Genomic DNA, 26,976 nt, shown 5'->3' on the forward strand with positions numbered 1-26,976 from the left:
GTTGGACGGCGGCCTTGGCAGGACCTGCTCTTCACCTGCCCTGCCCGGCTCTGCAGATGGCGGGGTGTCCTTTTGTGCACGGCCTTGCCTTTTCCCTGGAGTTAGTTGGCTCTTTCTGTTGGTCTGCTTAGTCCTGTGTGTCTGCCCCTCCCTCCCTCTCCCCCAGACTCTCTGCCAGAGCTGCCAAAGTCCTCTCGGGATGGTCACCCGTGGGGAGGCGCTAACCCCACTCGCCCCAGGAGTCTCCTGCCTGGAGCCCCAGCCTCCCTCCACCCACACCGGTTTCTCCTGGGGATGCAGAGCTGGGCCTGGGATGCCCTTCGCCCGCATCTGGGGGCCGCCCTTCACACCTGTCTCTGCTTTGTCGGATGGCCTGCTGTCCTGGATCCTGCCGTGTCCCTTTCTTTGCTGGGCAGCACGTGTTGGGGGAGGCAGGTGTATCATTTCCCTGGAAACACGGCGGTGCCTGGAGGCTCACTCGTGGCTTCAGCCTCACCTCTGGCGGGGACCCGGGACCCACACCTTCCCTGGGGTGCCTCCCTCCCCCTGGAAGCTCAGCTCCTCCATCTGCCCAACGCGGTACTTGAGAGAAGGAAGCGGAAACGTTGTCGAATCAACAAAAGTGAGATTCAAATGCCCAAGACTGTCGGAGTGAGAATCTGGGTACTGTAAGGCCATCCGGCTGGCCCGTGGCTCTGCTAGCTGGGTGGAGGCAGACTCTAAAAATACAAAAGGCAGCCGAGTAGGGCACAGCCCCGTCTCTGGGCAGCCAGGGGCCTGGGCTCTGCTGTGGGACACCTGTCCTGGAAATCAGGGGACCAAGAGCTCAGTCCAGAATCCTTGCTTTCATTCAACGAACAATTCAAGAATCATCAAGCACCTTGCGTCGGTGATGTTTCAGGGGCTAGTGACACAGTAGTGAGGGAGGCAGGGTGTGAAGAGGCCAGGGACAGCGACACTGAACGTTCTAAATGTGCAAAGTCCTGTTGTGCGTGGATGATGGAGGACCACCGACTGACCCTGACCCACTGCCCGGGAGGCCTGCTCGCCTCTCCTGAGTTCCGGCTCCCGGCCTCCTTGTCTCCCGCGACCCCTGCTTCCCTTGTCAGGCTGCGGCCACGCTGGCCTCTCTGTTCTTGGCCACGCCAGATCGGCCCCCTCTCGGATCTCCGCCTAGGATGCCTGGTCCCTGGATGATGCAGAGCTGGCTTACCTTTGTGCCTGAAGTGTCTGCCCTGCCAACTTGCCTGAAACGGGCTCCCCTCCCTGCCCCTGCCCCCACGGAGCGATGTGTCATTTGCTCACTGCCATAGACTTGCCGATCGTCTGTCTCCAGAGAGGAATGTCTGCACTCCCAGAACAGCACCCCGCACGTAGCAGGTGCTCGGCAAACATGGCCAGCAAGGCGCTGAAGGCACTGGACAGGGAAAGAGCCGTGATCCGTAAACGCCTGTGGAAGGGATCGCTGAGACGTGGCTCCACCCTCCCCACGACCTGTGAGCGTCGGTCCCCCAGAAGTCTGGTTCCCAGACCCCGAGCCCTCTCTAGGTGACCGGTGCCCAGACCCCAGCCTCTGTGCTGCTTCAGACTTTGGAATTCTTGTGCAAGTGACGTCCTTGCCTGATTACAGTAGCCGTGACAATAGTCTAAGGGCTTTTCCGTATTTAAAATTCATCTGTAGACCTGACCGATTTTCCTGTGGTTCAGAGCTGCTCCCACGTGTGAAGCGGTGGCTCTCCCTGCGCTGTCACCGGATTGTGCCGTGAGAGAAGCTGAGCCCACCATGCGCGTCGTGACCCGTGCTTTGCCTACGGTCCGAGTGCTTTTCCTGGATGCTTGGGATCTCGCTGTTGGGGATGACAGAGGATCACAGACTGACCCTGACCCTGCGTTCAGTCGGTGGGGCCCCTGCTCCAGTCCCGTGTGCTCCCGCAGTGCACGCGCGGGGTACCCGTGTCTGTTCATCCGCTTCCTCAGCTCGGATGTGAGGCTCCTTGTAGCCCCCACCCGGTTCCGTGACCGCCGGCCCCTTGTCCGCAGCACCCGCGATGCCCTCACCTGCCACGTCCTCGCCAGCACCCGCCAGTCGCCACGGTGACTGGACGTCAGGTGCGCGGTCCGTCCCAGCCCAGGGTCCAGACCTTGACCTCAGCACGTCTGCACCTCTGTGCCTCCCTCGAAGCCAGCGCACGTGCCGCCGTGAGAGCCTGCTGCCCTGGACGCTCGGTCCGCGGGATGACAGCCCCCTTCCTCTGACAGCGGGCCCCTGGGCCCCTCTCCAGAGTCGCCATGTTCTGTAGGAGACGGTGCCTGCGTGAAGGTCGCAGCTTCCCCGCAAGCTCACGGTGGCCCCGAAATGAGCTTCGCTTAAGCTGCTGCTTAGATGTTTTGAGAATTCAACGCTGCCAATTTTAACTGTTAATTTGAACAATCTATTCTGATTGCCCAAATGGCCCAGCTCGCGATAGCCTATGAAAACGAACTCCTGATTCTCTCTCGAAGCCGGAAACCGAGTCATTACCGCAAACTTGGCGGAGTTTTCACAGACCGCCTTGGGGTTTTTTGTTATTTTTCATCCTGCCAGTTGGAAACTATCTTTGACTCAACTGGCTCAACGGTGGGGTTATTTATATAATCTCTGTACGTTCTCCGGATGGCTGTCTCTTTTACCCTGTTTTGTTATTTATCGTGGCTCTCATTTCTGCTTTGAAAGGAACGGTTTTCAGCACTCTGAAGATTGCACCGAATTCAAGAGCAGTGTAATTAATCCGGGAGTCTGTTCGCTGCCCCAGCTCTTGAAGCCCCTCCTGGGGCGTTGGCGCCCACGAGGTGCCTGTGGGTGGAGTCGGCAGGAACCTCAGGCTGCTTCATGGTGTCCGACGTGCCCGGGAAGCCGGGCTCCCGCCTCCTCCCGAGAGGCTGTTAAGATAACACTGTCTGGATTCCTTGAGATATTGGGTGGCCCATCCCCATTTACTCTGCCAGCGCCTGGAGATGACGTTGCTCTAGAGCCGAGGGTTCTAGATGCGAATCTCAGTTGAACACATGGATCCTTCACTAGTGCTCGAAATTCTGAGGCAGGTGCCTGTAGCGGCGGGAGATAAACCTCTCCAAAGACCCACTTGTCCGTTCCTTTGGGAATGAACCCAGTGTGAGGGGGCATCCGTGCGGCCACAGCGGGTGGGGACAGGCTTTCCCTCCCGGTGTGGGATTCAGCCTCGGGCTCTCACCGAACCTCAGTGCTTCCAGCTTTAAAGCGGGAAATGTTGTATTCTCAAACGGCTGATGGTTGTGTCCCTTAGGACTCTTGGTTTTGAGGGACAGAAAACAGAAAGGGAATCTTAGTCGAACACGCAGCCGAGATGGGCTTCAGACGCGGCTGGATCCAGCACGCTCCTGCCTTTGCTCTCCTCTGCACTGGCTTCATTTTCGATGTCCAGCTGGAGGCCACTGGCTGCCGCAGCCTCGCCCCTCATGTTGGCCCGACAGCTGTGGCGCTCCGCACTGTCCTTGACTCCAGCTCGGGTCCAGCAGGCCTGGAGTGTCTGTCCCCTCTCCCCCAGCATCCCCAGGCAAGGCGTCTTTGCTGTAACCTGGCTGCACACCTGCCCTTAAACAACCAGTGGAGTCCAGAGCTGTTATGCTCACGGTCCGGGGGCTGTGGCCCCAGAGCACTCAGGACCCTTCCTAGGAGAGGGGGCCGTGAGTGCCGGACAGGCAGGCGGCAGACATTTCGCTGGCATCACGAGGCCAGACCCGGGTCTGGAGGGGACAAAGGACGATCACGTTACGTTTTGGTTTTGCGTGAACTCCCCACTTGGCTCAGGCAGCAGCCGTCCTGGGAAACTGGTTTAGTGAAACTCGTAACATTTCTCGTTCTGTGAAGCAGATGGCTCTGCTTCAAGTAATTTGAGGAGGCCGCCCCCGCCATAGGCTGAGCCGCCGGGAGCCTGCCAGATGCCCGGGGCCCCCGTCTCTGCCTGTCCTTGGGGCCCGGGGACATTGTAGCTGACCTTCAGCTACCTGCGGGTCAAGTCTGCATGACGCTGAGGGCAGTGAAGGGCATCTGGGGAGACGGTGATGCCATCCGAGGTGTCAGGCAGGGTTGTCCTGCTCTCCTGGGTCCGGCCACCTTTCGTGTGTGGCCGCCTGTCAGGACCGGGGCCTTCGCCCTGTGCTCCGTCCGGCCCGTCCCTTCATTGCCAGATCGGGGCACGCTTTCTGGTTTTTACGAAGAGCATCACGGCCGGCCAGAATTCCTTCCGTCTTTTCCGGAGGAGAGAGAGCTCAAAACTGACCTAGCTCCTCACAACTGGGGGGGCTTCTTAGGGGGGAAAAGGCAGTGACTCGTGCCTTGATGATCCAGACGTTGATCGGAGGGGCTTTTCTTTCCCCTGCTTTAAGCCTTGACTCTTTTCTCTTTTTGCCGTAAAAAGGCTCAGGTTGAAGCTAAGAAGAAGCACGAAGGCGCCGTGCAGCTGCTAGAGGTGAGTGCCGCGGCCAGCCGGCTGCCTTCAGGGGTGGGCGGGCTCGGGGACAGGCATGTGCACTCACGCCTCCCAGAAGCGGGCGACGGCTCCGAGCACCCGCTGGGAGCCGGTCAGTAGCGCTGTGCACCTGTCCCTGCGTGGGGTCCGCACGCACAAGCGGGCTGAAGCCACGTCCCCGTGGCCACACCGCCCGCCTCGGAGCCGGGGGCCTCAGATGTGACCTGCTGTCCCCTGCGGGCGCCTTTCGGGTGGCGCGTAAGGAGGATGAGGTCGCTCTCTCACGCGGGAGTAAGGAGAGAGAGCAGGTGGGCCACTCCCCTGGGCACCCTGCCCGCAGGTGAATTGTGCAGGGCACACTTTAGGGGACGGCGCTGATCCTGGGGAAGCGTTTGGCAGGTGGTATCTGGGGAGGCATTTGCAGAGCTAGGAGGGGGACGACGTAGGTGATGAAAGCGGCGACCGGCATCCGAGGTGCCGCCTCAGCCCCGCCCCCAGTGAACGCAGCGTGGGGGCCTCTCTGCAGCCGGTCCTGCTGGCGCCGGGGGGCTCGGCAGCGAGGCGTGCAAAGTCCCACCCGCGTGGGGTCCTGGGAGGAGTGACCGCACCTCTGTCCCTCGCGTGGAGCCCCACGGCTCCCCAGGAGTGGCGGATGGGCGGGTCTGGACGGAACTCCGACTCCCCCCGAGGCCCAGCCACCTGCACGCTCTGTGCGTGATAAATGGGAGTAAGGACCACGCCAGGCCTCCCGCCTACGCGGACAGTGGTCAGACAGTTAGCGGCCCCCTCGCTGCAGACGCACGGGCGTGGGTGACGTCGGGCCTGCCATCCCCAGGTACGGGACGCGGCTGTCCCCCGAGATGACCTCGTCCTTCACCCACAGGGGACCAGCGGCCACGGACAACCGCGTGCACACCTCTTACGTCTCTCACGTTGCCTTTCAACGTCTATTCCTCCCGCAGGGAAAGGTTGCTTCGCTACCATCACGTGTATTAGAATTGATTTTTTGAGAGCGTCCATTAGCTAACGAGTATCTGGAGGGGTGAGTGTGACGAATGGCAGTGGGAGATACACAACCTGAGAGAGTGGACACAGACCCCAAGTGGCCATGCTGCTCCCTGACAGATGATCTCCGCCCCTGCCTGAACACCCCCCCCCCACCCCCGCTGCCATTCACATCATCTCCTGGCCGCAGGTCTGCTTCCTCTGCCATCACCCGGAGCCCGCTGATTTCATGTCTCTTGTTCTAACCCGCATTTGGAGCTGCCCGCCGAGGCCCCGCCACCCGGCGCCGGTGGCCGTGCATGCTTTGGGATGTGGTAGCATCGTAACGTGCTTTGGGTTTAACGAATGGAAAAGGCCGTGCAGATGTGCTGAGAATCCTCTGTCTTCTTTTGTTCACAACACCTTCCTGTGATTGTGTCCTGCTTTGCGCTCCGCCCAGAACGCCTTGGACAGCATGCAGGTATTTGAGGGAACCTCGTGTCCCCGTGTGTGCGTGGCGACGCCTTCCGCGTGCATGGGGCGCCCACGGGTCCCTGGGCCGGCTCAACCCAGCTCTTCCTCCGGAGCTGGCAGCTGGAGGTTCCTCCTGGTGCAGTGGGGCTGGGGGCTCGGGGAGCCGCTTGCAGGGGGCTCCACGGGGGCCCCGGGGCACGAGCTCTGGTCTCGCACGTGTTGAGCAGGCCCGGCGAACCTGGTCTCCCGTTTTCCGCGAAGGCTGTAACGGTCAGGCTGGAAGGGCATGTCGGAGCCCCGATGACCACTGGGGGTGGGGGGTGGGAATTGGTGGGGCTCGTTCTGCCCTCGGGTCGTTTACGGGACCCGGGGCCCAGAGCCCAAGATGCAGCTTCTCTGTCGGTCATCGGGGATTCGATCCTGGCCCCTGAACGCTCCGCCTTTGTGTTTGTGCTGGGGGCTTACCTTCTTCCGTGAACAAGCTGCCACGCTTCTCACTGACCCCCTCCCCGCCACCCCCTTCCCCCCCCCGCCGGGGGGAACACGAGGAGCCGCACGTCCCTCTGATCAGGGTTTTGAGTGTTTTCCGAAACCCTGACTTGGATCACGTATTCACGGAAGGGACGCTTTTCCCATTTTGGGGGTGAGTGGTTCTCAGAGTGGGGTTCCCAGGCTGGCCGTGTCAGCATCACCTGGGGGCTTGTTAGAAATGCGGGTTGTCAGGTCCTGCCTAACCTGTGGAGTCAGACGCTCTGGAGGAGGGAGCCGGGAACCTGGGAGGGACCCAGTTCGGATGCAGCTGGCCTCGGGGAAGCATTGGTCAGTGTCTGCGAGGCTAGTCTGGAGAAGGGCAGCACGTTGGACCAGCCAGCCCTCTGGGGTCTTAGCCGATCCACGGCTCAGCACGTTAGTGACCCGAACCTCCACCCCTTCTGCCCCCTCACCGTCACCAGAAGCGTCGACAAGGAACATCTGTGGCGTGCCACACGCTTGTGCTGGAACGTGTCTGTGTCCCTGGAGGGTCGCACGCTGGTCACTGCCACTGGCCAGGTGTTCTACTCAGCAGAACAGCCCAGAACAGCCCCCCAACCTCGCCCAGTGAGACAGAGAACAGGAGTAGTAAGGATCGCCTCCAGAAACACGTTAAATAAAACCCCTCAGAACACCGTCGTGCTCGGAGCCGGCTCTGTGGGTGTCCCAGGCCCCGTTTTCTGATGAGCGAATGGCTAGGATGTTTGGGGACGGCAGGAGGGGAGCTGTGTCTGTTTCCGGTCAGGACGCGTGCAGAGTCCCAGCACCCGCAGATCGTCGGGACTGGCTTCGGGGCTTAGCGAAGATGGGTGTCGGGAGTTAACACAGACCAGAGCTTTTCCAGAATCCCCACAGAGCACTCTGTATGCCCAAGAGCAGGTAGTGTCAGTTAATCCCTCCGTGAGGGAGTTCTTTCAAGACACAGAAGCAAGAAAATACTTTAAAATCGATTAACAGTAATGACAGTAATAGCAGAGATCATAGCGTTTATTGAACACTTACTCCGTGCCAAGTGCCATTCTAGGGATGCATCTAGGGACATCTAGGGCTTGGTGCACACGTTCACTTCATCTCCATGACGACCCAGGGGAAAATGAGGCACAGTCAGTTTAAGTGACTCGGCCAAGGCAAGCTAGTAGGAAGCAAAATCTGGACTCAAACCCCAGGAACTTGGTGCCGGAGCTTCAGCCGCTGCGTTGCAGCCTGGCTTCCCGGGACCTCCCTGTCCCGTCCTCCCTGGGAGCCGGGCTCAGCTCTCCTGCCAGCAACACTGCGGCGAGAGTTGAGTCGTGAATTAGTTCATACAGTGCGGGACTCAGACGCCCCACCCCTCCTGGCGGGTGCGTCACAGCAGGAGACGGTCCCCCATACCACGTGGCCACTACCCGCCAGGCACCAGACCCGGTCAGGTGGCCACCACCGGCATCCTCTTTACCGGTTGGAAATCAGGCACAGAGACTGAGCCAACTGCCCGGGGATACACAGCTCGCAAGGGCAGAGCCGGGCTGCAAGGGCAGGCGGGCCCCCTGGTGGCACCGTCTGGGGCGGCTGAGGAGAGTGTGCAGGGGCGCGGCGCCCCTCCGTGGGGTGGGAGGGGACGGGCTCTGGGGCCCGTCGCAGGGGGAGCCCCCCTCTCCCCGCGATGAGCTTGCTCTCACCGGTGTCGGTGCCTTGTGCTTTACGTGTGCGTTTGGCTGCTTTGTGGCTTGTTCCCCCGGGGCGTCTTCCTAGCGCCTCACTGCTTTGCCCCCAGCTTGCTGGTCGTCCGCTCCGGGATGAGGCATCAGATGGCCCGCGACACCAGACACTCGTCACAGCCAGGAAGGAACCCTTGCGGGCTCCTTTCATCCCTGGGTCGCATCTGGGGAGACTTTCCAGAGCAGACCGCGCTCCCCCAACCCAGACAGGCATGGGGTCCCTCCTAGAGGTGGGACCCAGCATCCGGGCTGCGTTGTGACTTTCCTGGGCCCCGTGAAAATATCAAGTGTCACGTTTTACGTACATCTGCGTGGGTGTAAAGAGGGCTAGGGTCCAGGTTGGAGTCGTTCTTCCCGTGTTCTCTTTACTCCTGGTTTTCAAGGAAACTAAAACGAAAACGTTTCCGCGGGTCCCTGAATGTGCCGGCACCGTGTCGCGGGGCCCTCAGGGAGGCGTCGTCACCCTGCTGGGCGGGTGTTAGGACACCTGGTTACTTGGTGACCCCGTGGCACTGAGTGCGTGTGTGGGTGAAGGAGCACGTGGGTTTGGTCCCGTCGGAAAGCCGGAGCTGGTTGTCAGGTGAAGCGTAAGGCCAGCCTCCCCAGCGCATCGCAGCCTCACGCTGCACACACAAAGGTCGTTTCCTGTCGGCGACACCCGCCGCCCACCTGGGAAGGCCCCCGGGAGCGCCCCCCCGGGCTCCCTGCCTCCTGTGGCTGTGTCATCCGGAGCACAGGGCTTCCTGGTGACTGCGGCAGGGACGGCTCCTACGTTCTCTTCTGTGTCCACTGTGCACCGGCCGTAGCCAGTGACACTTCACCACAGGAGAAACCGGGACAGCGTCACAGGCCCAGGAAACGAAGCCGAACGCGGTTGAGCTGTGGCATCGTCCCTGCCCCGCCTGAATTCTAGGATCCTCAGGACGTCGCGGTTGTGATGCTGAAGCGTGACAGAGGATTAGCCACGTCGAGAATCTGAAGTTCATCATTAACGTTTTCCATCCTCCGTGTCTTGAGAAGCCTCTTTGCCCCGGGAATTGTGGTCGGCTTGGGGTCTCTGTCCCCCCCCCCCCCCCCCGGAAGAAGCTTCAGCAGCCCCGTCTTCCTGAGTCTCCGCTGGAAGACGACATGCGTGGGGACAAGGACGCCACCCTTGCTCCAGCGGTGGGGAGTTCGGCTGCCCCGGGACTAACCCCCCGAGTCCAGCTCTGTGTCCCCGATGCCGCCACCTCCGCTCACTGTTGGTACCCCTGAAGGCGATTCAGGAGTTCCGAGGTCCCGCCAGCGATCGGTGCTTATCTGTCTCCGTAAAACCACGTGACAGAGGGTGTCCGTACCGAAGCAGGAAAACTCTAGTGGTCCAGACCCACCAGCTTAGGATCCAGTGCGATTTAAGTTGGACAGTTGGGGAAACGCTCACTCGTACGAACCAAAGCAAATGTTTAAGACACTTGTGTTTTAGCCGTGCTGGGTCCACACACTGTAGGATGTAAGACCTCGACTGGAGAGACGGCTTCCCTTACCGGAGTCTCCCCTTGGCTACGACGCGGTTCGTTTCAGTGTCAAGATCGCATCATCCTGCAGCGGTTCTGGAACTCAGCCCGTCCGCGCACTTCTGTGGATTTTCCCATGGGCTCTGCTTGCAGGCAGGAGCCGACCCAGACGGGTATGAAACTGGCAGCAGAAGGCATTCCTTCATTCATGGGGTCACGGGGACAACGGCACTGAGTGTCCCCACTAACGGTGAAATCTGGGGGATTCTGATAGACTTGCATGGGCTCCAAGGTGCTGAAAAGAGACGTCCGGCCGGGGGGGTGGGTGTGTGTGAGGGGGCTTGGGTGACTGAGTTACTAGGATACCCGATCCCCCACCCCCAGCAGTGTCCGTGCTGAGGCTTTGCCCACGGAGGGTAGAAGGTTTCTAGCTTCTGCAACGGAGTCCCCACCCTGCCCCCCAGGGTCTGACTTTGCACTTTGCCACTGGGTTCTGGAACACGTGCTTCGCCCTACGTTATAGGAGAAGGCAGCGAGGCCCACTGAGGCTGTGTGATTGACTTGCCTCCAGGTCCCCCGTGAGTGAGCGGGGCCCCCCCCGTGAGTGAGCGGGGGTGTCCAGGATCTAGAGCCAGCTCAGAGCCTGGACTCAGAGGCCTGGCCTCGTCCGGCCACTGCCTGGTGGTGTGACCCTGGCTTTTGCGCACCTTGGCCGTACTTCCTTGCTGTGCCTTGGGCTCCTACCTCCTTACCCCGTGGGTCCCCCTGACGGTCCGCGAGAATGCGTGAGAGCCCCCGGCAGCGCCTGGCACGCAGCAGGCGTGTGGTGCTCAGAAACGGCTCCTGAATCCTGTTTGCACGTCAGGACACCACACACAGCCGCTGCTCCCAGGCTGCCTGGAGCGCTCCCTGGTTTCGCCTGCTGTTCTGATGATCCACGGCGGCCCTGCTCGGACGCCGGTGACCGGGCACGGCACCCCACGTGGCTCTCCTTCACGAAGGCCGAGCGCCAGACGTGAACTACACAGTGGCCGAGCTGGGCCCGCTAGCGATCGTGCTCATGGTGTGTTTCCGTCATCTTTATAAATACCCGCATCCAAATGTGCAAGTCGCTGCGTTTCTTCCAGGGATAGTTGACTTGCCTGATGACTGTGCCATCTGTTCCCGCTGCGGTCAGAACACAGCCGCTTCTGAGCGGCCCCCACTCCCGATGCCTGCAGGTGGCCGGCTCCCTGGGAGGCCACCCACCCAGGAGGCGACAGTGCCCTGAATCCTGAAATAAATACTTTTGTTCAAATACGCCAGCCGGGCGGATCAGCGGGGTCACTGCTGCCTTCCTGTTTGCGGGGAAGTGGTTCCTCCTGCTGGTGACTCTGGGACCCTCAGAGGCACCTCCCAGCCGCTGGCCCGCATCTGCCACCCGGGCCGCCCCCTGCCCCTGTAGCCAGGCCAGGACGCTGTGCTCCCGGAAATCCTTCCTGTCTTCCGGGAGGGGGAGAGCCCGATGGAGCTTCCAGAGGGAGTGTCTTCCTGTGCAATGCACGTTGGGTGTCACGGGTCCCCAGCTCCCATCTCCTCGCTGTCCTGAGTCTCCACCCACCCAGGCTACAGAGGACAGGCACCCGAAGCTCCTGGGTTCCGAGGGTTGATGTCCTGCTGCCCTACAGCCGTTGCCCTTGATGCCCGGAGGGGAAGCGAGGCCGGAGCGGGAGAGGCAGGCGTGGCCGGCTCGACTCCTCCGTTCTCTCTGGGAGCACCTGGAGGTGGGAGAGGCTCGGCCACCCCCCTACACCTTTACCCCAGGTTATGATGGAAGCAAGGCCCCGACCAAGTGGCCTCACGTGGACAGATGTGGATCAAGCAAACGCCCTGACAGACAGGCACAACACGGCACACCCGTGTTTGTCCTGTAGCCCAGCAACATCCTGTCTGCACCCTCAGGACCTTCTGCCATCAGCTCCCATGGAAGGTGTGCTCGAGGGAAGATGTCAGCCTGATGGAGCCCGGTCCCCGTGGCCTTGGGCAGTCAGACGTCCTCTGATCAGTATCTGGACGCAGGACCGTTTAGAGGCTTGGGGCCTGCGGTCTTATGCCCTGTTCCCTCGAGGGTGGGATGGTACCTTTAATGTCACCGGGAATTGTCTGTTTCTCCCATTCATCGTGCTTAGGGAAAAGCTGACCATTTCATCAGGGTTGTTTCGTTTTTCCTGATTTGGGCCGTACCGGTGAGCATGGCTGGCCGATAGAGGCACAGAGAGCACACGTGTTCGGGGCAGGTGGCTCCGGGCCGCAGCCGTCCTAGCGTCATGCTGCCCACCCCGGGAAGGGCTTCTCAGTGGTGCCGGCCGATTGCCCTGGAGTAGAAGTCCGTGCTGTTCATCCAGAAAGACTGTCAACTATCCATCTGACAGCCTGGAGCCCCAGACCCTGCGGGGGATCATCTTGTGGGCCACGAGGGCCACCCAGGCCAGCCTGAGCTGGTGCCGGGGACACTAGCCGGGAGTCATGGAGCCGCCGTGCCGTCTCTAGATGGGACTCGTCAGCCCGGGCCGTTTGTTGGCCTCTGAGATGCTTGCCGGCATTTAAAAACTGAGATGTTTTTCATTATACTGAAGACTTTCTGCTGCTCTCGGGAGACAAAGTTTTGCCCACGGTGGGTCTGGTCGGTGCTGAGTGGATGCAGACAGGACACCCGTGCCCTGGTTCGCTGTGTCCCCCCACCCTGACATCCCGCGGTCTTGCCCCTGCTCCCTCCCCCCTGGCATTCCCCGCCAGCCTCCGTGGGCGCCCCAGGCACCCCGATGCTCTGAGGTCCGCTCCCAGCAGAGCCGGCCGCAGGGGAGGCGGCATGTCACCGTCCCCGTCGCTGAAGGGGACCCTGGACACAGGAACACACCCCGGAAGGAGGGAGTCACTGAGGGCCATTCTCAGGGGGCTCAGGTCCTGGGCCTGCCAGCAGTGGGTGCCAAGGATGCCGTGGTCACAGCGGCACAGGAAGAGTGCTGCCACTGGGTGCCTCCATGTGCCCCCCTGTCTCCCCGTGTGTCTGAGTCCTGAGGGGCCCGGCCAGGGGAGCTCGGTCGCCCTCCTTCACCTCTGTGCCCCGCCCTGTCCCGGAAACCCCAAGCCAGACAGCTCCGGCCGGCCCCACGTGTGTCTCAGGTGCCAGGATCCAGCGGCGACCCGTCAGGACCTTGGCCGCGCTCCGCACACAACACCGTTCACGCGCCACCGAGACGTTCCTGGCGCCTACAGGCCGCCTGCAGCATCATTTCTTACTTTCGTTGGATCTGCTCATTTTTAAAACCTTTTTATTTTGAAATAATTTGAGACGCACAAGAAGGTACATAAACTGCTACAATCCTTCCCACGTCCCCTTTGCCCGGCTCCCGGGGCCGTGACGCACTCTCAGGCCCAGAGCCCGTGTTGGCGCAAGCCGGGCCGCCAGGCTACAAGCCGTGACGTGGATTTTGCCCGTTTCTACGTTCATCCTCTTCCCCATCTCGTGTGAAGTTCCGTGGGGTCGGTTGTACGTAGAGATTCGTGTCGCCACCGTGGGAATAGGGATGCCCCATCGCCCCAAAGACACCCCCTCCTGGTACCCCTTGGGAGTCACGCCCTCCCACGGCCCCGGCCCCGACAACCGCTGATTTGTTGTCCGTCACTATGGTTTTGTCATCTCTAGAGTGTCACATAAGCGAGGAATCTGTTTGCTGTTTTTAGCAAGGTCACTTGTCACGTGCACACAGTGCTGAGGATTTGATCTGCCGGAATTTGTCGTGACGCACGTGAAAACGAACTCACGGCCATCTCAGTGGTGCTCGTGTTCTCCCACGAGCCACCTGATACCCCACACACCAGCGCCGGCACCTGGGAGCCCACCTGGATAACCCAGGGGAGCTCAGGCCTTCCAGCGCCCCTCGCCCGAGGGGGGTAGCCCGCCTGCCTGTCCCCCGAGGGCTCGCGGCTCTGCCCTGGGGCAGATGTTATCCTGTACTTGGGTCCCGGCGGCCGGGGCTGGGGGCGGGTCTGACACCGTCCCAGTGTCCCCCGCCTGCGCCTGGGAGCCCTGGCTGATGTCGCTTCTCTGCCTTCCTCGCTGGAGACAGCTGTCACAGACAAGCTCATTCAGCTTTTTAAAAGAAGCCTGCTGCTTTTTTTTTTTTTTTAATGAATCAAAGAAATTAATTATAGGCTTGGGGTTTGTTAGGTTTATTTTTAGAAACCCCTGATCTCAGACATAAATAGCACTTCATTCTATACTAAGGAGCTGGAAAGCTTAATGCCAGAGGAGGGGAAGGGGGGGAGGGGGAGGAGAAGGAGGAGAGGGAGGAAGGAGGAAGAGGGGTAGAAAAGGAGGATGAAGGGGGGAGGAGGAAGGGAAGGGGGAGGGAGAAGGGGAGGGGAAGGGGGGGAAGGAAAGGCACCTCTGTTGCTGGCTCTCCACAGTTGCGGGCCATCCCTGGCTGTCCCCACCCTCCTGCGTGCACACCTGTGTGAACCACACGCCTTCTGAAGGTGGACTCGCCACCGAGCTCTGTTCCAAGTGCTGGGGACGCCGCAGGAAAGCCAGCAGCTCCTGCCCTCGTGGGGCTGGCACGTTAGTGGGGGAACCGGGCAGTACGGCAAATCGATAACACAGTAAACGGGATTTTCCGTTTATCATGGAGTAAGGAACGGAGCGAAGGCAGGACTTCTGTGCAGACGAAGTAAGCCCCCCGCACAGCAAATCGGTTCCCCCTTTCGTGGATTCGGCAGACGTGTCGAGCACCTACTGTGGGCCTGATTCCGTGAAAAGCACTGAGGCTGTATCAGGGAGGGAACCAGAGAGGCTTGGAGCTCACGGTGAGGGAGACAGAGGAGAAATAGCCCAGGAGCTAATGCAGCAGCGTAGGGGGGCGTTACCGCAGGGAAGGGGCGGAGCTGACCCCGCTTGCCTCCCTCTCTGGCGTGCGCCCCGCCCTGCCGTGGACAGTGCGGGACGCTCTGGTCCCCATGGCAAAGCCTTGTGTCTGCACCGGGATGGGAAGTGTGGTCCGTGATTGGGGAGCGGGGAGTGCGTCTCCAGCCCCCCGACCTGAGAACCGGCTGGGACAGGAGCAGGCAGTCAGCAGGGAGCTTCCCCTTCCCTGATGCGTGTCTGGGGGAGCCCCCCGCCCTCCCCGGTGCTCCCGAGGCCCCTCTGGATGTCTGCAGGTGGCGGCTATGTTGCTGACCGAATGAATGCAGCAGGTAGAAGTTCCCGGTTATTGCCAAAGCACTTCTTTGGGGTTAGGTTCCTTGAACGGGTTGGTGGGTTAGTAGCCGAGCTGCCCCCGTGTCTGGGCTGTGTCACTGCCTCGCACTCCCAAGTTTCAAATGGCTCCGGTGGGCCGTGTCCACCACCAGTCCCTGGGCCGCACACACAGCCCAGAACAATCCACGGTTGGCTGGGAGCTGACCGTCCGTAGGGTTTCTCTGCACCTGTGGTCTGTCTGGTGAGGAACAAATGCCAGTCCGCTCAGGACGCTTGGTTTGATGGGACACTGTCCTCCTGTGGAGGTGGGAGGCAGCACACGTGTGCGCACACGCGTTCACACGCTTTCACACGCAGACGCACGGACACACGTATCCCCCACCGCCCGCCCCTGACCGCGTGTCCGTGCGTCTGCCGTGCAGAGCAAGGTTCGGGAGCTGGAGGAGAAATGCCGGACGCAGAGTGAGCAGTTCAGCCTGCTGTCGCAGGACCTGGAGAGGCTCCGGCAGCACGCCGGGAAGATCGACCTGCTGGGAGTCAGCCCGGGCGTCTCCGTAGACGTCCCCGCGCCCGGCAAGCCTTTCCCGCAGTTCGTGAACGGACTCAGCCCCTCCATCGGCAAAGGTGAGTGCGTGGCGGAGGAGGGATGGCCGGTGACCCCGCATCTGGGCGTGCGTAGTGAGCGTCTGTCTGACCCGCCGGCCTAGGCACCGGCGTCCCAAGGCTCCGAGCGACGGCGGGCCAGCCGCAGTCACTGCGCACGCACAGTGCACCAGCCCCCGTTCTGAGCACGCGATGCCATCAGCAGACACGCTCCTCGCGCAGCCGTGTGCCCTGCGGACGCTGTCCCGGTCCCACTGTGCGGAAGAGAGAGACCAGGGCGAGGCCGGGGTCCGCGAGGTGCACCGCTGGGCTGCGGCCGCCTCCCGCCTTCGTGCCCTGCCCCCTCCGTGTGGGGACCAATTTCCGTTCCTGCTCAGGCGGCGACGGTGACGGTGGTGAATTGAGCGCCCCCCTGTCACACTTGTGCTCAGGACGCAGGATGGGGACGGACCTCGCACGTCGGGGGAGGGATCTCGTCTTTGTATCCAGCATGGAGATCGCAGATGTGTGTCCTCAGGCCTCGCTGCGGCTTCCAGCCGGGGCACAGAGGCTGCCTTGATCAGTCGGGACTGTGCTCCCCGCCCAGGGGCGGCTGTCCCAGGACACAGGGGTTGCAAGAATACCCGCCTGTTTAAAAGTTACTGTTGTTTTTAATTTGGGGAGATGAGTGTCAGAGCCCCCCCCTTTTGAGTTCCGTCGGAGAGAGAACGTCCAGATTTCTCCCTGTTGGCATCAAAATACGTGATCGTTTCTTTCTGACGCTTCGTGATATTAAGACAAAGCGAGGCTGCCTTTGTCTTGATAAATGACGTGCCCCGTCCTTCCCGCTCAGTCATTAGCTATGTGCCACGTGGCTGTGAGCAGCAGGGCAGAGGGAGGAGGGTCTGCACACCCCTCCAAGGTGTTCCGAGGGCATGGTGCACCTAGCCCGTGTGTCGGGGCTGCGGCTGTGAGGTCAGCCAGCTGGCCAGGCCCCTGTGGAAACGCCTCTCGGTGGCTGGAGACAGACAAGGGGACAGATGCGTGAGGACAGAGTGACAAGCTAGAAAGTGACCCAGGGCTGCTTCAGACCAGGCGGACGAAGAAGCCTGGCTCTAGGAAAGGACATTGGGCTGTGCCGTCTGAAGGATGAGAAGGGGTAGGACGGTTTCAGCTGTCACTAGATGAGACAAACATTCTTAGGCCGGGTGGCCGCATGAGGTTGGCCGGTGATGCTTTTCAAGATCCCGACACGGGACGGGGACACGTCAGATCCTCAGGGACAGGGACAGGGTGCCTGGAGGCCACGCAGAACGCCCGCGTGCACTGAAAAACGCAGCCTCTGAGTGCAGAGTTACGGCCCAGGGAAGCCTGTGGTTTCGTGGCACCCAGGGTTTAACGGGGGCCTGTCACGTGGAACCTCTGCCTGGCGTGCACCAGAGCCCCAGACCGCCGGGGCAGGCGGGTCCTCGCCCACGTCGGGTGTGCAGGCTGGTCACAGCAGAGCACCCGACCCACCGTCGCGTGCCCACCCCAGCCCACGTGGCCAGCCGTCCCTTCTCCCCATGGTGTCTTGGGCTGCTGTGTGCGCGCCTCCGTGAGGCATGCAGATGTGCGTCCAGTGGGAGTGGCTCGGTGTTGAAACAATCTGGAGAACAGGGTGTGACCCGCGGTGGTGGAAGGTGGGCACTCAGACCCACAGTGGTTCCGGGTCGCCACCAAGTGGATCGATGAGATCCAGGTGTGCGAATAGGTTTGTAGCAAGCCTTCCAAACAGCCGCCTGGATGGACGTAGCTCACGTAACAGTCAGTGACCTCGCCCCACGAGGGGGCGCCATTGGCAGGGCCCACGCGCCCCTGGCTTCACCCTTGCCCTCGCGGCATCGCCGACCGTGGCTCCACGTTCCTCTGAGGCTGGCGTAGGGCACTGGCCCCACTGTTCTCGCTCAGGAGCGCTGGGCTGGAGGCACAGCCTCTCTGTCTGGAATGTTCCTTCAAAGAGGAAACAGTCGACTGTGCACCTGCTCAAACAGCTTCTGTCCAAAAGCGGGACTCGTGACTTCCACTGCCAGGGGGTCGGACCGGCCGTGGGTCAGAGATTGGCCTTTCCCCCTTCTCAGCTGGTGTCCCGGGGCTCCTGGGCGCGCATTTGCACCTGGGCGTGCATCACTTTGCACCTGCTGTATGCCGAGCGCTGCCGTGAGCAGTGGGGACAGACGGCAGTGACCAGGCCACACCTCTGCTCTCTGGGATCTGACGCCCCAGCAGGGCCCTGTGTCTGTTCTGGCACTGATTCCACTTCAGGGGTGTTATCCCACAGTTCCTTTAACCGGGCTGGAGCTGCGGGGCCCCTGGCAGGTGAAAGCCTCTCTAGGGACACTTCCCACCTTACTGCGAATCATTTGGCCTTTCCCCGCGTGGACTCGGCAGGTTGAATCTTCGGTGAGATGATCCCGAGGTCTGGCCACTGCGGACAGAGGCTGGACAGAGAGGTCAGGGAGGGAATCACTGCTCCTGTGCTTCTCCTTGGAATTCTAAACATTCCCAGCCTCTTGGCCGCTTTGTATGTAAATTAGGACACTTTGGGTCGTAAATGACAGCGATGCTGACCTAAATGGGTATGAGCCGCAGGGAACTTGCTTATCACCTGGAGTAGACGAGCCAGTATGTCTGGCTCCCCGCACAGCTGGATTCGGGGGCTCCAACTGCGCCCCCAGGATACGTTCCCTACCCATCTGGCAGCTCCCCTTCTAGAAGCCAGTTCCGGTGGGACAGACCTTCCGCCTCCTGGGGGCATTGTGGCTGCAGCATCACCAGGCCTCACAGCCTCTCAGTTTGCAGCCAGGGAAAAGGAGAGGCTCTTTCCCTGTGGCTTCTTTTAATTCCCCGTGGCTGGACCTTCCCACCGCATGTTTAACACTGCCATCGCCACCAGACCATCCTCACAGCCAGGAGTGGACTCTGCCGGGGGGATGGCCTGGCAGGGCATGGGGTCAGGTGGCCAGTGGGGACTGAGGGCAGGAAGCAGGCAGCTCCCAAGATGAAAACCTGAGGCTGGTGCCAGCGAGGGGGACGGGCACGCTGGAAAGTCAAAGGACCCACGCGTGTGTCACCTCACTGGCATCCTTGTTCAAATTGTCTCGATGTCGTGGCCAGGTCAGGAGAGCACCGTCGGAAGCCGCACTGTGACCGGGGACTATATCCGGCCCCTCCCGCTCCCTGGTGACAAGCCGGAGCCTCTGCCCATCAAGCCCACCTTTCTGTCGAGATCCGCTAGCCCAAGATGCAGATTTGAATCAGACGTGAGTTCTGGCCCGCCCACGCGGATCCGTCTGGTGGGAACACGATGGTCCTCTCACCTTCCTTCCTCCCCCGCTCCTTCTCCCTCTCTCTTTCCGGGCGTCTTCCCTTTCTCCCGTAAATTCCCATATCTGGTCTTCATCGGCCCTCTTGTCACCTCCTCTATGCAGTATTCCCGGTTGTCTCAGCCCCACAGCACCAGGCACCCTCTGACACGTGATCGCGGTGGACGGTGTCTGTCTCCCTCGCAGGGCCGAGCCCCTGTGAGCAGAGGCCGTGGGTCATCGTCCGTCTCTGTGTCCACAGATGCCCGGTAGGGCCTGGCAGTCTCGCACGGTCTGCCCGGCGACTCCCACACCCCGTGTTGGGGGGCCCCACCTCCGGTCCACTCTTGGCTCGGGAAGATGCGTTCTTTATAAACGTCCTTCTGTGTGACCAGGGGGCCCACACTGAGGGAGCCGCTTCATCTCCGGACCGGTGCCCAAGACACAGAAGTTGGTCTAGTCAGGGCTCGTGGGAGCTCCGCGGTCTGGGGCGAGAAGGCTCAGCGAGACTGAAGGGTTTCCTGTGTGCTTCCCGCAAAAACGTGACCCCCGCCGCCGCATAACCTGAACGTGGTTTGTGTCTTTACCAGATGGATAATGAACGCAGTTCCAGTACCTCCAAGCAGCAGAGGCACTCGGGGAAAGTCCACCTGTGTGTCGCCCGCTACAGGTAAGCACGAAGCTCCTCTCTGCATCTCCGAGCATCCGTGGACGTGCGGGGGGTGCCTTGGGGCTGACGGGGCCGCGGGTCTGGGCGTGCTCCCCTCCCCACCCTCCCTGGGTCCTCGGCCGAAGGCAGGCCGTTCGGCCAGACTCGGGAGACGGGGAAGGTTTGTTGTCGGTTCTGACGGAAAGCGTGTAGATGGTGGATTTGTTTCTCAGGACGGCCGTTAACGACTTACGCAAAGCGGGAGACTTAAACCAGCAGAAGCACGTTCTCTGGCGGCTCTGGAGGCGGGAAGTGTGGGATCGGGTCAGCAAGGCTGTGCTCACTGGGGGCTCTTGTAGCTTCTGGTGCTCCAGGCGTCCCCGGGTTATGGGTGCATCCCTGTGGTCTCTGCCCGGCCTCACGTGGCCACATCCCTGTGCACCTGCTCGTTCTCTCTCTCTCTGTCAGTAAGGACACCAGTCGCTGGATGGGGGCCCACCGACTCCAGCACGACCCCATCCTGATCGCATCTGCAAAGACCATATTTCCAAATGAGGTCATGTTCCCCACACTGGGGGTTTAGGACCTGAACCAACATTCAGGGGGACGGTTTAGCCCTCGGCAGGTGGCAAGCTGAAACTCACAGGGGCACATTCTTGTCCAGAGCCCCCGTTTACTGCCTTTCTGGGGTCCTCACACTTGCGAGGCGCCCCTCGCTAATTTCTCGCTGGGGTCCTGTGGTGTCCACGCTCAGTGGGAACTAAGGAGCCATCTGGTCTGAACGACCCTCAGAGTCTTTGTGGGGAACGACCCCCCCCAGTTCTGAGACGGGTGTGGGGTAACTGCCTCCCCACAACTCCACTACCTGGGGACAGTGCCGGCAAGCCCGAGACCACATTCGGCCACGGGAAGGAGTTAGCCATAAACCACATAGTTCACGTCTCCCGTTCCTCACGCTCGATGAGGACCCAGCCTCTCGTCCTTGGTTTCTGCCGGTCGGGATACCTGGCACGCGTTCCGTTTTCTCCAGTGGGAGCCCTTCGTAACGGCTCTCGCGCTGAACTGGGCTCTCGGGACTGGCTCACTTCCCAGCTGGCCTGCGCCCTGGCGAGCCACACTCCCCAGCCTCCCCAGCCTCTCCGCGTGCCGTGTGCCCTGGGCTCGCATTCCCTCCTCTTCCAGGAGAGGCGAGGTCTCATTCCGGGAACAGGGGCCCAACAGCCGGCGCACCCCGTGGACGCATTCTGTAGCCAGCGTGAAGTCGGGCACGGAAGAAGACGGGCTGACCAACCGGCTTCCGTCTGCCGTTGCCGTCACCAGGCACGGCCCAAGTGCACGATGTCCCCTCGTTCGTTCTCTTCTTTGTTGGTGCCCTCGATGTGGCGCTGGTGCTGGCTTTGTGACTCTTTCAGCCAGCCTGCCAAAGAAGCCCGAACCACGTGAGACCGAATAGCGCAGAGAGGACTTTGCACGTCTGAGTTCTCTTTGTACCTTACCACCCCCGCTGGGGTGGTTCTGAAGGTAAAGGCAGGAGTTTGGGGGGATCCCCTGGGACCAAACACGGACATCATTCAGTAAGCCTGTGGAGGTGTCCCCAAACCCGAAACGAGACAATACCTGCCTGAGGCCGCCCCCCCTCAGTGGCTGGCGCAGTCACCTCCTGGGATGGTCGCCTGCGGCCGTCTGCCTCTGCCCCCACCTCTCCTGCCCGCCCGAAACCACCATCGCTCTGTGCAAACGGCTTTGCAGACACAGAACTCTGAGCTCGCGCGTTCAGTGCATCACGCGAGAGACCCCGAACTGACCCTCGCCCCGCTTTCTCGGTGCAGCCGCGCCTGACCGTGGACCCGGCTCAGTACGTGTGACCCCGTCTGCCCACCCTGACTCAGCTTTCAGCCTCCCCCCGCCAAAGCCCATTTCCATCACCTCTTGAGCCACTCCTGATCCAGTGTCCTCGCCCCACCTGCCACCTGCCGGCTCCCCATCCATGGGGCGCCCGAGTGTCTCTACCGAATGCAGGTGTGGTCACATCACTCCCTGGCTTAAATCCCGATACCTCCCAGCACCGAAGATCAAATCCACACCCACGGGGACCCTGCCAGTCCCTATCCCTCGACGCTCCTGCGGCCAGCACCCTCCTCCAGCCAAGCTGACCCTCGGCGCCCCAGAGGGACCCTGCTCCTGTCTCTGGGCCTTTGCACGCGCCATTCCCTCTGCCGGGAGCTGCTTACTCTCCTCATCCGCCCGCTGGGCTATCACATCAAACATCCATCTGTGTCTCTTCCTTATGCAGATGGCCCCTGGCAGTTACTGACTCAGTAAAACCATCAGACTGTTGCAAAACTTCCCTAGACCCTGGACTCGGACAGTGAGGGGCACGGTGACTTGGGCCGTTAAACCTGCAGAGGACGGGGGTCAGGAGACCTTGATGTTGGTCCCCAGCATCCCCACCCCAGGCCTCTTTGTGAGCTTGTGACTTTGGGCGGGTGCCCCTGACCTCACTCTGTGATTCAAATTGGGAGAAATAGTATCTTCTCTGCTCGCCTCGCCGAGATGGAACGCTGATCTCGTAAAACGTACACGGAAGTGCTGGTGAGCTTTCTGGTACTGTTGGTGTGCGAGTCGCTATCGCCTCGTTATTATATTTCTACCACACGTGCCTATCGTCTTTGACTATCAGCAGATGCTGTTTTAATTTTTATTGGGGCCTTCTCCGTTATTCTAAACTAATTTAAAAAATCCCCATTTCGTTTACTATATGTCTTATTTGCACATCGGGCATGATTATAAAAAATGTCATGTTTACGAGGATATTTGACACAATGGTGATTGTATTAACCAAAGGTTAGAGGCCACATCGGTGCCCAGTGTTAGGACATCGGTTAAGTGAAGTATGCCAGTCTGTTCAGTGGAATATTCCACACCCATTAAAAAAGGTCATGACAGAGGGGCGCCTGGGTGGCTCAGTCGGTTGAGCGCCCGACTTCGGCTCGGGTCATGATCTTGCAGCTCAGGAGTTCGAGCCCCACATCGGGCTCTGCGCTGACAGCTCGGAGCCTGGAGCTTTCTTCGGATTCTGTGTCTCCCTCTTTGTCCTTCCCCCACTCAGGATTTGTCTCTCTCTCTCTCTCTCTCTTTCTCTCTCAAAAAAAAAAAAACCTTAAAAATTTTTAAAAAAGGGTCACAATAGAATATTTCATGAGCTAGAGGGAGGGTCACGCATACTGGAAAGTGGAAAGAATAAGCAGATCGCTGCAAAGTAAACGCGGTGTGGTCCTACCTTTGCTAAGCGGTATAGACGGAAAGATTATAGGGTTAATGATTCTTCTTTGCTTACTAATGCGAACACTTAGGGCAGACGTGACGGGTACGAACCGAGATCAGGGTCATCAGTGTGTCATGTGGCACGGGGACCCCGAGCGTCCGCCTCAGTTTCAGAATTCTCTCTCTGTTTTGAGTGTGTGCGAGAGCGCGGGTGCTGCCGCCGTTCCTGGCGGGCACACGGCTGGCGCGGGGGTGCAGGTGCCCACCGCCCTCCGCGTGCAGCACCTGCTCCACGAGTGTCCTTCTTCCTCCAGTTACAACCCCTTCGACGGGCCGAATGAGAACCCGGAAGCTGAGCTGCCCCTCACGGCGGGGAAGTACCTCTACGTGTACGGGGACATGGACGAGGACGGCTTCTATGAAGGTCTGTTAAGGCGCGGGGCGGTGGGTGCCGGGGCTGCTCCGCGCACCTGACTGGTCCCCGTGGATGGGCCAGGCCCCCAGCTACGCCTGCCCGCCCCAGCCCTCCGCCCTGACCCTCCGCCCGCCCTCCTCAGCTTTCCCCCTTCTGACGACTGAGTGGGGTGTCCTGACCCCGCAGACCTGAGGCACTGGCGGAGGTTTGCAACGTCCGTCCCCGCAGAGCTCGCCGGGTGGCTGTGCGGACACACGGGGCCGACGGACTCCTGTTCCCAGAGGGGATCTGTTGCGTCTTCTATCTTACTGCCCCAGGACCCCTGGACCCCCAGCTGACCTCCTTCCCGGCAGGACAGATGACCCCGCCTGGCTCAGGGCGATCCCACTGACCTCTGGGCTTTCTGGCTGTCTGCCCCACGTGCTGCTGGATCCCTCCCTTCGGGGTTACCGCCCCGCCCAGTCCGAAATCGGGAAATGCGACCTCCTCCCTCCCTCTGGGACGCCTAACCTTCCGTCCCTTTTGTAACCCGAGCATGAGCTCGGGACAGCACCAGCGGCTTCACGAGCCTCGCGAGACTCCTCAGTCCCCAGTCGCTCGGTCACCCTGGACGAACGGGAGGGTCTTGGCCTCTTACCTTGAGCTGTAGGACCAGTTCTTGCTAAATTAGCGGGCTCCTGTTTCACGGCCTTGCCGAGTGTTCCCAGGGCTGATAGACGCAGTTGGCTTTCGAGCTGGGGTTTGCTGGACGTGAGGTTGGATTGCTTCCGTTTTTTTTTTTTTTTAACGTTTAGTTTTGAGAGAGAGGAGTGGGGGAGGGGTAGAGTGAGGGGGGACGGGATCCAAAGGCTCTGCGCTAACAACAGAGAGCCCGACGTGGGGCTCAAACTAATGACCTGTGAGATCATGACCTGAGCTGAAGTCACGCTCGAACGACCGAGCCGCCCGGGCGCCCCACAGGTTGCCTCTTGACGCTGAACAGCCACCCGGCTGTGGGCTGCGTCGCTCGCCAGTAGTTGCCGGGCACGTGGTAGCAGAGCCGTGGGCCGTCCACGCGAGAAATCCGCCACGGCTGGTGGCAGCACAGCCCGAACTCTTAACCTACGTTCACGTCACCGTCACTGCTTTTCACACCTGTAGAAACAGGCGCCCGAGGCGGCCGCCAGAAAACCCTCGTTGGAAAGCTCTAGAATATTCACAGCAGGCGTCTTGCCCGCATCAGCTTTCTGGAGGCCTGATTCGAACGGGGCTGCGAAGCTCGGGGATTTCCCTCGTCTCTGTGCCTTCCTCCGTGTAGAACGGAGAAAGCGAATTCGACCTGCGGGCAGCCGTGGGTAAACGAGGTGCAGGGCGGGTAGGACAGGACCCGGTGCACGGTGAGTGCGGTTATGACTGTCGGCGTCACCCGAGCACCGGCCCTCGTGAGAGCGTCCTGGGGGTGGGGCCGGGAGCAGGCCGGAGTCCCCCTTTACTCTGGGGGAATCCACGGCCCATCGTATGGTCACGTGCCCTCCTCTGGGTCCATCACACGTCTCCCGAGGCCAGGGTCTGCTGGGAGCGGGCACCTCCCCGCCACGCCCTGCCACGTACTGGGCAAATGGCCCGTCCCGCTGGTGCTGCGAGATTACCCAAATCACGGCATCCTTGAGGCTCCTCAAAACACTTCTGTTTTTTAGACCTCTGCTGCTAACAGGTTTTGAGCCCAACTAAAAAGAGAGCATTTCGCAGAATAAGAAGAGCTTCTCCCTGTGGCCGCCAGTAGCCACGAGAGCTGGTGTGATGAAATTTTTTGCCACTCAACCTACAGGTGGTCTGGCACCACATGGGCAGTTTCTTTCTCACAGCAAACGGGCATTCTGGGAGCTTCCTTAGGACGTACACGGTGTGCTTTGCAAGGGGGAGAGGTCACCTTGAAATCCTATTCATGTGATCGTACCCTCAAAAATAATAGTAAGACGTTTACTTTCTTAACCTCCCAAACTCTCGTCTCGTGCACGTTTGTTCGTCCATAAACAAACATCTACTGGGCACCGACTGTGTGCCAGGACTCTTCAGTGTGATGAACGGGAAGAGATCTCTGCGCTCATGGGGTGTCCGTGTCCGTAGGCAGGTGTTGACTAAGCAGGGGGCCACGCTGCCTGATGGGTTCGCAGGTCGCAGGGGGCAAGCGGTGGGAGCAAGGTCCCGAGCACGGGACGTCTGAGCAGGTGTCCGTGACGACCTGTGGAATCCCACGGCCGTACCGCACGGCCCTGTCGGGGAGCCGTGCGGGTGCGGCAGGACCTCGGGGCCCCGATGCGAGGGCGGGGTGATCTCACTGCCTTTGTACCAACAGGCGAGCTCCTGGACGGGCAGAGGGGCTTGGTGCCCTCCAACTTTGTGGATTTTGTCCAGGACAACGAGTCGCGGCCGGCAAGCACGCTGGGGAACGAGCAGGACCAGAATCTCATCAACCGTTCGGGCATCGGCTCGGAGGGGGAGAACATTCTGGACCTGCACGCCCCCACCCCCATCGACGCCGGCGTCGCGGACGGCGGTGCGGAGACGCTGGGCGTGAGCGTCGACGACGTCGGAGAAGACATCGTGCCTTACCCTAGGAAAATCACCCTCATCAAACAACTCGCCAGAAGTGTCATTGTGGCCTGGGAGCCGCCGGCAGTGCCGCCGGGCTGGGGGACCGTGAGCAGCTACAGCGTGCTCGTGGACCAGGAGCCGCGCGTGAGCCTCACGCTGGGGAGCAGGACCAAGGCCCTCATCGAGAAGCTCGACACGGCGGCCTGCACCTACCGCATCTCCGTGCAGTGCGCCACCAGCAGGGGCCACTCGGACGAGCTGCGCTGCACGCTGCTGGTGGGCAAGGACGTGGCGGTGGCCCCCTCCCAGCTGAGGGTGGACAACATCACCCAGATCTCGGCCCAGCTCTCCTGGCTGCCCGCCAACAGCAACTACAGCCACGTCATCTTCCTCAACGAGGAGGAGCTCGACGTGGTCCGGGCCGCGAGCTACACGTACCAGTTCTTCAACCTCAGGCCCAACGTGGCCTACAAGGTGAAGGTCCTGGCCAGGCCCCACCAGATGCCGTGGCAGCTGCCCCTGGAGCAGCGGGGAGAAGAAGGAGGCCTTCGTGGAGTTCTCCACGTTGCCGGCAGGTGAGCCCCGTCCTCCCGGCGGGGGGGGGGGAGGGGGGGGGAGGGAGGGGTCCCTGGGCGGGGAGAGGGCAAGGGCTGTCACCTGTACGAGGGGAGGGGTGGGTGAGAGGGGGCAGGCGGGGGAGACCACATTCAGTCAGCGCTGTCCTGGAAAATCCCGTAAGTCAGCAGGAAACAGGGCGTGTGCATGTGTGTGCGTGTGTGTGCACGTGTGTGTAGGTGAGTGTGTGCGTTGTGTGTGCACGCGCACATGTGTGCATGTATGTGCATGGGTGTGTATGTGTACACGCGTGCATGTGTATGCATGTGTGCACACGTGTGCGTGTCTATGGGTATGTGTGCAGGTGCGTGTGAGAGAGAGAGGGAAAGAGACTACTTGGAGTTTGTTTAGGGACCGTGGTTTTGAGAACGTTGCTTCTGACACTGGCACGTGCAAGAGGCCTAGCCCGGAACGGACGGGAGGAGGCGAGACCACCTCGGGGACGGGCGAGGACGTCTCCCCCACGGCGTGGCCGCCACACGCGTGCGCTCGTGGAGGGCAACAGCGAATGAAGCGCCTACGTGCCTTCGCGACGGTTCTTTCCGTCTCGGCTTTTCCTTCGGACGCAAACACGGGGATGGATTTGCGTAGAAGGCGTGACGTCCCATCGTAGACGCCCTTCTGGGTTCTG

General features: G+C 60.9%; 1 protein-coding gene across 1 annotated transcript in view; it reads left to right on the forward strand.

The window, feature by feature from the left end:
* RIMBP2 (RIMS binding protein 2) overlaps positions 1-26,976 on the forward strand; it is a 142,618-nt gene that overhangs the window by 74,187 nt on the left and 41,455 nt on the right. The window contains 8 exon segments of the mRNA XM_047828669.1: positions 4,437-4,487; positions 5,932-5,952; positions 15,325-15,526; positions 18,641-18,786; positions 19,419-19,498; positions 23,056-23,165; positions 25,492-26,261; positions 26,263-26,305. Coding sequence (XP_047684625.1) covers positions 4,437-4,487; positions 5,932-5,952; positions 15,325-15,526; positions 18,641-18,786; positions 19,419-19,498; positions 23,056-23,165; positions 25,492-26,261; positions 26,263-26,305 — 1,423 coding nt within the window.

Source organism: Prionailurus viverrinus, chromosome D3 (assembly GCF_022837055.1).
Source record: "Prionailurus viverrinus isolate Anna chromosome D3, UM_Priviv_1.0, whole genome shotgun sequence".
NCBI classification, from domain to species: domain Eukaryota; kingdom Metazoa; phylum Chordata; class Mammalia; order Carnivora; family Felidae; genus Prionailurus; species Prionailurus viverrinus.